The sequence below is a fragment of the Drosophila mojavensis genome, unplaced genomic scaffold (assembly GCF_018153725.1).
Source record: "Drosophila mojavensis isolate 15081-1352.22 unplaced genomic scaffold, ASM1815372v1 contig_277, whole genome shotgun sequence".
NCBI classification, from domain to species: Eukaryota; Metazoa; Arthropoda; class Insecta; order Diptera; family Drosophilidae; genus Drosophila; species Drosophila mojavensis.
Genome location: NW_025318822.1, coordinates 3,296,617 through 3,308,696, shown reverse-complemented (window position 1 = coordinate 3,308,696; position 12,080 = coordinate 3,296,617). Strand labels below are relative to the sequence as shown.

The window sequence follows — 12,080 nt, the reverse complement described above, 5'->3', positions numbered from 1 at the left end:
GCACCTCGCTCGTCAGGCGGGAAAGCCGTTGCAGAATTGCTGTGATAAATTAGTTTAGAATACCTTTACGATTCATTGAGCTGTTGCATATTTAATTCGTGTTTACGTTAGTTATACTTTGTAGCTTTATTTTTCCACTGGTCGATAGAAAAAAGTAGAAAAAAAAAAAACAAAACGTCACTAACGCTCGGCCAGACGATGAATGTGAATCAATGACAGGCAGACGACAACAGCAATAACAACAACAACAACAACATCAACTACAACAATTACAATGAGAAAGAGCAACTCATTGGCAACGATGCTAATGTGTTTGTTATTGTTTATCACTATAATTTTTTTTTCTGTTGGCTATTGTCGTGCTGGCGAGTTAACGAGCTAATGGAAAAGTTTATACTAGAACCTATAAAGATGGGGCATACATACACCAGTACTCACTCCTCCCAATCGTGCCCGAGTCTGATGTGTAATATTGTTCGTTGTAAGTTTCCATGTTTCGAGTTTGAATTACAATTTGTTGCTCAGCTAGACGTGCACATTAAATTAATGCAACAGTGGAGATCAACGATCTTAAGCCGTATGTATAATATTGATCATTATATGAAGTCAAACTGCTGAGGCGTATGTATAATATACATCATTATAAAGAGTCAAAGTTCCCAACCGTATGTATAATATACATCATTATGAAGAGTCAAAGATCCGAGGCATATGTATAATATACATCATTGTAAGAAGCCAACGGGGTTAAGTTAAACACTTTTTCTAGTGCAAACATATGTTCGAATTTACTAGTAATATCGTATGATTACAGCAATAACTGTAAAGATCATTGACGGATATTACCCTGGCACATATTTATCTCTCTTCACCAACAAAAAAAAAAAAAAAAAAAAAATCGAGCTTACATGCGAAAAATGAAGACTATTAGAAAAAAACTTTATTAATTGCTGTAAAATCAAATTATTGATTGTTTGACCGGATTGTAGGGCATTTGAAAGTCAGCCATTTGCTAGCAGACAAATCTTTTTGTTGCGTTTCGTTCAACGATGACAAAGTTACTAAGCCCAGATAAAAAGTTGTGCCAATATTTGTCTTTTTGCCATCGCCTTTGATAAAGCCGCATTTTATTCAATTATAGCCGGATAAAAAGAGCGTATCACATAAATATATACTTAAATATAAGCTCGCATTCATAGCCATTCACTGCACTATAGTAGGAGCAAACTTTTGCCGGACAGTGTAAGCAGCTGGACAGATGCGCCAGAGGCGCTGAGTTAATTGAATTGGATTTATGTTTATGGTATTGGGACTTGTGCTTTTAGTTTATTCTGATTGACTATCGTTCGGCTTGATTATCGTTATTTTCTTTATCAGGCTTAAGCAAAAGACCACAGCGCAATCTTATCAGCACTCGAGACACTGATGTAACATAGCTGAATGCCTTAATGAGCCTATATAGCTACATATATAGGTGTACGTGTATTTGGGCATTCGTCATACTGTCTGACTGGGAGGTGTGGCCGTCTGTCACTGTCAATTAGCAGCGGCTTAGACTATAAACATATTTATTTGGCACCGGAAGAGGGCAACGTGCGGAATGAATTAGCGTTCGACTGAGGAAATGCGCCGTGCACAGACCTTGCTTGGGCTATAACAAATTATGAATTGGCTTATCACATGATATGCGCAGTTCAAAATGCAGCTATGCAATGGAGTACTCGTCGGGTAATCCTCTAATGCCTTAAGCTAGCATACGTAAGAGGTTAAGACGGTCAGCAATTCTCATTGCAATCACAGTCTTAGCTGAGTCATTTATAAATCTTTCGAAGGATTACTAATACATATATATAGATACAATCATGAATAAAATACATAGTAGATTGAAATGAAATAATTGCGCTAGCTGAGCAGCGAGTCTTGAAACAGTTTGTATTGATTTTTTTTGTTGGTTTATATTATTTTATTTATTTATTTTTTTAAATTCCTAAAAATTTTATTTTTTTTTTAATAAATTTTATTTGATATATTATATATTTTATTTAATGTATTTTATTTTATTTTATTAAGTAATTTTTTTTTATTGTTGGCGAATATGTTACATAAAAAATCAGAAAATATCATGTACTCAAGAAACACAGAGAGTGAGTAAGAAAGAGAAAGAGGGAGCGAGAAAGAGGGATACTAAGAACTTATTAACGTTTACAACTTAACATGGATTAAAAAAGTCAAAAAAAAAAAAAAAAAAAAAAAAAAAATTAAAATAAAAATAATATATATATCATATACATTTATATAGAACTTTTTCATACAAAAATTGCATGCACACATATATTTATAAAAACATTTATACACATTTTTTTTTATTTTTATTTTTTATTTTTTTTTTTTATAATCAATAATAATAAATATGCATTCGTTGGTTCTCTAATGCGCTAAAAACTTTTTCCATTATAGTGCAAACTTTACCCACACAACAATCAACTTTCAATCACAGCAAATGCAAATCACGTGCTCAAATGTAATTGAACAGAATATTTGAAAGAATCAACAACATTTTCAGTTATTAAAGGCCTACTCCAAGAGCTTAAACATGGCTCAAAAGAGCGCTGATCGTATCACAATCGACGGCCAGGTGAATCCCAGGCCAGAAAGCCAAATCATCGTGAGCGTTGCCATAATTGCGGCAAGCTCAAGGACACGGCACGTAACACGACTTGTTGTCAGGTCTTATGGGCATATAGTATATGTACATATATGTGCCAGAGTAAATTAATGTCCGTTGTCTGCCCATTTTTAGACTGTCGTAGGGATGCATGGCCATTGTATGTAAATATTGAAAGGTAAAAGCAGCGAACAAAAAAAAAAAAAAAAAAAAAAAAAAAAAAACGATATAAGGAATTTCACGCCCATTTTCGGGGCATATTATTGTCAGCCACAAATATGGGTTAAACATCATTTATATCAAATTTATTTATGGGCTCATGAGTCTTAAGTGCCTCCATTTGTACGATAGCGGGACAGACGATCGATACGACGCTGTCAGCCAGTCCAAAAGTGAGTGCAAAACTTTATATTTAAATATCAGGCTGCACTCCACTTATGAACGTCAAAAGTGACGTCACGTTTTTACACGCTGAGAGTGTGAGAGAGAGAGAGAGATACATATGTATGTATGTTTAAAAAAGAGCAAAAAATTCAAAACCGGCTTTAGACGTTGACAGTTGAATTTTGTTGCTGTTGTTGTTGCTGCTGCTGCTGCTGTTGTTGTTGTTGTTGGTGTTGCAGAGGTTTGCCTTGCGTGAGCCATAGTTTTTTGTATTCTTTGTGCTGGGATTCACAGGCTGAGCCGTTGTTCGCAACAGGTTCATATTGGCCCCATCCATCTAGAGCGACTCGTTAAGCGTATCACGTGCTGAGTAAAGTCAAACCAAAATAAAGCCGAGCCTCTTTAACCAAATTTCGATTGCTCATGCAGACGCAGATGGCGACTTTGTTTTATTTTTTATTTTCTTCTCGCTATAATTTGTGGCTAAAGCTTTGTGAACCCCGCGTATGTGGCGTATGCGCAATCTAAGACTGGGCGCATTGGGGTGGGGTGAGGCTCTCCACCTGATTGGCTTACTCATGCTACATGTTTTTATCTCAATGCTTTTTCTTGCCAAGTCATGCAAATGAGCGCATTCTCAGCGACTTGTTTACACGTTCCGAGTGTTAGAGCAGCCATCGAAAGGCAGCACAGCTGTTTCTGCAGAAATGCAATCTATATATATTTATATATGCTATATATATGTATATGTATAATAAAGAAATAAATGCACTACACTTCGCTTCAGTCGACAGAGTATTACAAAAGCGCAGTCTGGCCTTTGTTCACTTGATCTTTCTTCGCATTCTAAATGCAAATTATGCAGTTAGATTCGTGTTTTGGCAGGTTAGACTTAGTCTCAATTTAATTGTAAAAATCAGGCGTTAGTTGACCTAAGCCCCAACACCCTCAAGCTATGAAAAATCAAAGCTGATGCCATTCAGCACTCATAATCTCTACAATATTTGATCAAGTGCAAATTGTCTTTGTTCCGTTGCATTATCTGTCAATAAAAATATTGTAGAGCCACATCAGCTTAGACGCACTGATAAGCACTAGGAAACAAGCAAAAGCACAAGTGGAAAATTACAGCGAATAGTCTACGATTGTTAGATACTCTATACTCAAATTACTATAGAAATTTAGTTCATTCCGAATGAGTCAGAAAAAATAGATTTATATCTCTTTTGGTAAGGAAATGAATTGTTTAGTTATCAGCCCAATTTTAATTTTAGGCAACCTAGCCAAGCACATGATCTGATCTACTAGAGGGAAGTATGGTGTATTTATTTATTTTCTACGAGGGATTTTATGATTCTATGAGTATACCTTAGCTCGTCTTTCGGCAAAAAGGGTATAATAAAAACAATTTTGATTTCAGGCAAAACCCGCAGCAGATAGAGCAATATGTGTTTATTAATGCATATGAGTACGTACGTCCGTCTTTGCCTTGATTTACTTTTCGCGTCAATATTTGCCCTCCATAAACAGCTGAGCTGCCGCCTGAAAAGTGTACAAAGCGAGCGTTAAATTCACACCCCTAAATTGGCGTTTAGCTGAGCTAGACTAAGTGCTTCATAATATTCAAATCGAGTATATACATATATATATTTGCACATCTATATGTATATATAGATAACATTGATCTGGCCTTTTCTCGCCCTCTGTTGACACAGCATTCAGAGTCGAGTTTCCATTCGTGTGCCTAATCGATTGGGGCGTGTCTTCAAAGCGATACTGACGCTTGGAGATAAGCCTCAAAGAATATATTTTGGGTGAATTTCCTCTATTGCTTGGTGTAGGGTATTGGGTCTAGGTATTACTGAACTCATAAACTAATGAATTTAATATCAACTGAAAAGAGTTAAATCAGGCAATAAACTTGCTAATGATATCTTTCGGTCTCTCAATGCCGATATATAACTTAAAAGTTGTTATCTTTAAATATTTTGTGGCCCTCTTTTAAAGTCTTATCTATCTATTTTCATCAGTCTATATCAAGCAGATGTGCGATGAGAGATATATAGAGCGCTGGAGAGAAACGCAAACAAGACAGAAAGTGAAACAACTAAAGTCGGAGAGTGGAATAGAGTTTTAAAGCGAGAGTGTGTGTGTGAGAGAGAGAGAGAGACTCAGATAGTATGCTATACATTTATGGGAAGGCAGAAAGAGAACAAAGTGCAAGTTATTAATGACATTTCGACTTTTTTTTTGTTATTTCAAGAAATCTTTGTGTGCTCCGTGCCTTTTGTTCACGACCTACTTCCGCGAGCCCAATAGCTCAATAAATACTTTTAGCAAAACTGCTCTTTACAAATATTGTTTGTTGGCGAAATGAAGAGCAGCAAACTTGCAACTTCTGGCAACACGAGCGAGTCTCTTTGCTCAACGCACTCTGCCTCAGGCTTAAGTAGGGCATGTAAACTGCGCTTTAGCCCGGACGTAAAACGAAATAATTTTTGTTTACATTTCACAGTCGCTGGTCGCGTGTTCAATGCTCCCATGATGCTCGACTCCGATCACATTTGCCCAGGCAGCCGCATGTACATATACATGTATATTTGGATATATAATCGTTTAGTATGGAAACTGGTCGAACGATAGAACGCAGCTCGGATGAGCTCATACGCCCTGCGTGTCGCCGACTTGCGGCTGTGGGTTCAAAGTTGTGTCGTTCGAGTGGACATGTCGAAATCAGCTGATAGTCATAAGTTGCTTTGTTGAGCAGCTGATGCGTAGTACCGAAGACATGCAAGCCCCACCTGGCCAACAACTGTAAATTCACTTAACTGTGTTTTTTTTCTTCGCAACATGCAGTTTTTGAGTGCTGCTTAGCTAAAGTCATGCGATCATTACAGAGCTAGAATGATATCTACGAATAACTGTTAATACGTAGTTCCAGTTAAATAGAAAAGAGGAATATTTGTTTATGAAATATGTTAAATATACATGTTAATATAATGTATATGTATATAAATATTTTTGTTCAATATTTTTTTATTTTACTTTTCAATATTCCTCTGTATTTTGTAAAATAATCGAATAAATGAAAATAGTTCCAGCATAATATAACAGATATTATTTACATATAAAATGTATTTGCCATTTCTTTTTCTTCCAATATTCATTGTCTTTTCATAGAGCTCTGTGAATTCATGTAGTGCTGAAATACTTTTACCTACAGCTAGATCTTATTGCTTATCAATGTCTGGTCATTGTTGTAATTAGCCGATAAGGAATATTTACTCACTCGATGTGGCATAGGGCCAACGCGTGCCTCAGTTCTGGAAAGGCTCATGCAAATGCTATAGATTGATTCCCTAACTGAGTCACAGGCACACGATTATGAGTCTCCATACATAAGCATATAAACTATGAATTACTTCTGTATGCATGTATGTGCTGTGTCATGGTCCGAAGCCAGTTGATATTTATTTTTAATTTCACAATCAAAACAGAAAACGTAAATTGTTAATTTATTTATTTGTATTTATTTTTTGTATTTCATTATTTGTATTCATATGAAAATAGCGCAAGGGAGTCTCTTATCTCCGAATTTCACATAGCATCTCTCTCTCTCTCTTCCAGTTGCTGTGCTGAGAATTTCATCAGCTGTTCCGCATCGCCAGCAGCAACAATACTACGACTGTTGACTTGGGCCTAATAAAAATGCAATTGTTATGGTTCGGAAAATAGAGCGTGGCCCACTGCATTGGATGTTGAACAGAACCCAAATCAAAATGAGCTTTGGAAAATGTGCCAGCGCCGGCAGCAGCAACTACAACAACAACAGCAACAACAACAATAGCCGATTATGATGTAATGAGAGCGAAGCAAAAGTGAAGCAGCGCTCGCCAATTGCAATTGCAAAAAGATTATACAATTTGTGAGCTTGCAACGAACTAGGACAACAGCAACAGCAGTAGCCGCAGACAGACTCTAAGAGCTGATAAATACCGGCTGGCAACAGCAGCAATGCAGTCTGCAGCTGCAGCAGCAGCAACAACAGCAGCACCAACAGCAACAGAGAAGGCAGCATAAATTCAAAGTCGCTGCGGTATTAATTGAGCGGCAGCGTGGGAACTACAAATCACAGCAGCAACAGCGGCAGCAGCAACAACAACAATCACAAGGAGAATAGCGACAGCAAATTGCCGCTCAGCACGCTCACTGCTCTCACAGCGCTCCGAGCACCGCAGCAACTGTTGCTGGCGCTCAGCTGAGAGCGCTCGCTGCCCATATATATTTTGAGGCGTTGCGGTCGACGCACACGACAGTTGTGCTTGAAACGCTTCGTAGTGAAGATCGTGCTCGATCAACGCGCGGAAAAAGAAACGAAATCAGAAACATATACAAATTCAGCAAGAAATTACAATTTGTTTAAACAAAAATACAAAATCAAAGTAAACGCCAGAGATCCAAAGAAATTGGATTTGCATGTACGAAAAAACGAAAAAGAAATTTTTTTTAGAAATTTTTGTTCAATATCGACGACGAGCTTCGCGCGTAAATTAGCAAGCGTTTGCAAGAAACAAGCTACAATAAATTGGAAAACAAAAAAGAGGAAGAAGAAGAAGAAGAGTGCAACGTGTAAACCAAGTGAAATTTTTGTTGGTGCATGTGTCTCAAAAAGTCACAAGAAACGCACAGAAATAAAATGCAAGAAGTGACTCTCAAACTGTAAAGTGATGTGCGTGCCACAAATACAAAAGCACCAACAACAACAACAACAACAAATAAAACAGCTAATAGAAAAAGTAAAACAACAGACAGAAGTGTTACTAATCGACGAGCAACAACAATTGTTGGTAGCATAAAGAAATGGCCATTGATTTCCTCATCTTGGCCCTGCTGCTCATCTCGTTCGTCATCAATCTGCTGGCGCTGTGCGCATTCTGGATAACGCCGGGACTGCGCACCACAGCGAATCGCTTCACCATCAATCTGCTGATCATCAACCTGATTGGCTGCTGCATTCTGGCACCGACTCTGTTCCTCAGCGGAATCAAAAGCTTCTCCGGGCAGGAGCAACAGCTGGTTGGCCGCAATGCGGCCGGCGACAGCATTGAGTTCTACTCGAAGCCGGGCAATCATCAGCTAACCATTCGCCGTCATGGCCAACTCGTGGAGCAGGACGGCATTGTGGTGCGCCGCAACATCACCAGCACCAACAGCAGCAACGACAGCTCCGGCGATACCATAGAGATGATCTACAAGTGCAATGCCACGTATTGCCGCGAGCTGACCATCGATGAGCGTGGAGATGGCGGCATCGTCATCACGGAGACGGAGACTCAGGAGGATAATCTGAGTGTGCCGGTGCACAGCAGCTTCTCGCTGCCAGTGGTGCAGCTGCGTTGCTGGTCCATCGACATGACCGCCGCACTGGGCGCCCTGGCGGTGCTGCTGGTGGTCGGCGATACCTGGTGCGCGGTGACCGATCCGCTGCGCTATCACAGTCGCATCTCGGGCGTCAAGACCTGGGTGTTCATCACGCTCACCTGGGCGGTGGGCATACTGTTCGGTGCGCTGTCCGCGTTTCGTGTGCTCGACTTCGAGGCGGACACGCTGCTCAGCAGGCATCGTCGCCTGGCTGCCACCTACTTCAAGATTAGCAGCACGAACAGCATCTTCGGCGTAATCTATGCCTGTGTGTACTTCATCGTGATCATCCTGCTGCCCTTCGGCTTTGTCTGCGGCATGTACTGGCGCATCTTCAGCGAGGCGCGCGGCAATGGGCTGCGCATGAGGCAGAACGGCTCCTCGCCGCTGCTGCAGAGCGCTCTCAATCTGACCAACCACGCCCAGGCCGCGCCCGCCGCGAACTACACGAACAGCCTGTGTGTGCACAGACATTCCATATCCTCGGCCAGCTCGCACGGCGGCGTCACCGGTGGCCTCCAGATGCAGATCGATCATCGGGCGCCGCGCAGCTCGCCGAGCTGTCTGCGCCGGGACTCGGCCGCCAAGGTGCTGCTGCCCACGATCTCGGACGATGGCTCCGACGTGGATGTGGAGAGTAACCATGGCGGCATGCCACTGATGAGCGTGCCCGAGCAGTCGCTGGCCGATCGCAACCAGAACATCCTGCTGACACTGCAAACAGCCAGCGGGGAGATCAAGCGCAACTACTCGGCCAGGCAGCTGCCCCTGCTGGGCACGTCGTCGCAGGATCTGCGCGAGCTGCAGCGCGTGCAGGGCATTCGGCAGGTGCACAGCTCACCCAATCTGCACAAGTACACGGAGTTGCCACAGGATCTGCTGAGCGAGGAGTGCAGCTCGCCTCACCTGCTGCACGCCCATCGCCAGCAGGAGCAGCCGCAGCTACAGCAACACCTGCAGCAGCAGCAGCAGCAGCCATTGCCGCCACAGCAGCATCATCAGCAGCAGCACACTCACTTCAGCACTGCGCGCCAACAGGCGGCAGGAGGAGGACATGCGCTGCAAATTCCCGCCATTCACGCCTCGCCGAAGGCCCTCAGCTACATGAGCTCGCTGCGTCATCGTCTGAGCAACGCCAGCTCCCTGTTCAAGTATCGGGAGGAGTCGCGCGCCGCACGCATCAGCATCCTGGTCGTGGTCATGTTCGTGGTCTCCTACCTGCCCTATGGCCTGCTGGTGCTGCTGCAGTCGCGCCTCTCCGCCGCGAACTTCACCGGCTCCACTCAGCTGGCCATCTTCATGATCCTGCTGGCCAATCTCAGCTCGCCCTTCATCTTCGCCTACCGCAACAAGCGCGTGCGACGCGGCGTCAAGCGCCTCTTCGGCCTGGACTCGGCCAGCGCACTGCAGCGTCATCCCAGCAGCAGCATGAAGACCAACGGCAACAGCACAACGGCCGCCAGTGCACCCCAGTTGCAGCGCAACAGCAGCAAGTTGTCGCAGTACAGCAGCAACAGCTGCAGGTATCTGACGCCGCAGAGCTCGCTGGCCAGCCAGTGCCAGACGGCGACGCCAGTGCATACGACGCTGACGCTTCGCCCGAACAGCAGCTGCAGCACCATCATCAATTTCGGCGGCCACAACAACAACAAGGGCTCCGCGGACTCGGATGAGGTGCCCTCGCTGGAGGCAACGCCGCCACCGGCCCAGCGCCAGGCCCGGCCCAAGCTGCAGCGCGGCATCACGATCGTGGAGCACATTCATATAGCCAGCTCGCCGACCAAGTTCCAGTCGAGACGCAATCTGCTCGACATGTTCTTTCGGGGATCCAGGAAGCTGCAGTCGGACTGCGCGCAGTCGATGCCCACGGAGGTCTAGATAAACTAGCTCTAAGTAACTACTAAACTAGTAAACATTGATTTGCTTGCTGAAGGATTCGCAGAACAGTATTCGTAGCTCATAAGTTTAGCAACACTAAGCCAAAAACAACAAAAACAACACAAAGAAACACAAATATTAATATTATGCTCTGCTAGAAGCTTCTCATGCCAAAAACCTAAAAGAAAATACTAAAAAATTTCACACAAATATTGAATATGCATGTGCTTGTCAAACTGTGAAAAGCAAAGGCAGACATCAGCTATAAGTACCTTGTAAAACATTTATCCAGCTAGATAACAACTTAAAATACAAAGATCGCAACAACTGTGTACAAGTCTCAAAAAAAAAAGCAAAAACAAAAACAAAAAAAAAAAAAAAAGAATACAAAATTTTAAAACAGTTTTTAACAAATTAAGTAAATAGCTTAAATGTTATATCAAAACGGGAATCAAGCAGCCAATTTCGAGTACCTAACAAAAGAACAGCTAAACATATGAATATAGTATATATGCATATATATGTATATACACTTGAAGAAAAAACACAGCTACACTTTTTAAGTCAATTGCTAAAGACTCTCACACAAACCACAAGAAACGACACTTATTTATTTATTATTATTTAATTTGGTAAATATTTATTAATTAAAAACAAGCTTTAAAAAAAAAAAAAAAAAAAAAAAAAAAACAAAACATACAAAAATAAAACACAAAACATTCTGTCTAAAACCCAACGCTAAGCATTCAATTCATAAGCTAAGTAAATGTGCATAGCATATATATAATATATAATTGAATATTTATATATATATTATATTGTATTAATATCTACTATAGATTTATATGTATACTATAGAGCCTGGCACTTAGTGCTTTATATATATATACATATTTAATTTCTAGACATTGCAAGCGGCAGTTTTCATATTGAAAACTCGTTTCTGTTCTGTGCAATGTCTTTTTCTTCTTATGTTAGCTGTCAGACCTAAATTTTTGTATTTAATTCATAAATTGTTTTTGATTATTGTCCATTAAAGTCAATTTGCTTTTTAGTACTTCAGTCATTGCGTGCAGCTAAATACCTCATTAGTTTTAATTTCAAAGAAGAGTTATAAAAAAAATTATATATATATATATATATATATATATATATGTATTGTATTTGCCGCCTCAGATCGAAAGCTTTATATTGTCTAAGTTCAATTCAATAATATAATTTCATTTTTTGTCGCCATTTGACTTGCTTACAACTAGCAACGCCTTTTGTAACTTAAAGATACAAAACACACAGACACACACATACGCACATACACACACAAAGAATACAAAACCTCGAATTTATATTTCTAAAAATTTACATGAAACCAAAATAAAGATATATTTATATGTAATATTATATAAAATTATATATCTATGTCTTGTGCATGTTCTGTGTGTGTAGACATATAAAAAAAATGAAAGAAACAGTTCCCAGACATTTAAAAACCAATTAATGTGATGCAAGGTATAGAACGGGAGAGAGAGAGAGAAAAAAAGAGAAGATGAGGATGGCAAAAGAAATGTAAGGAAATGCATTCAAAAACTAACTAAACATGTATTAATAGTTTATAAATATACAAATAGTGCTATTTTTTTCAAATGTCAAAAGCTATTTACTATTAATGTAAACGAAAAACCAAATACAAATTCGATGTGACAAATTATCTTATAAAGTTGAAAGGCAACCGAAA

General features: G+C 40.6%; 1 protein-coding gene across 1 annotated transcript in view; it reads left to right on the top strand.

The window, feature by feature from the left end:
* Positions 1 to 11,877, top strand: part of LOC6574210 — a 52,874-nt gene extending 40,997 nt beyond the window's left edge. The window contains exon 3 of the mRNA XM_002000232.4: positions 6,677 to 11,877. Coding sequence (XP_002000268.2) covers positions 7,910 to 10,348 — 2,439 coding nt within the window. The 5' untranslated portion in view covers positions 6,677 to 7,909 and the 3' untranslated portion in view covers positions 10,349 to 11,877. The remainder of the gene's footprint in view (positions 1 to 6,676) is intronic.
* Positions 11,878 to 12,080: the final 203 nt, after the last annotated feature.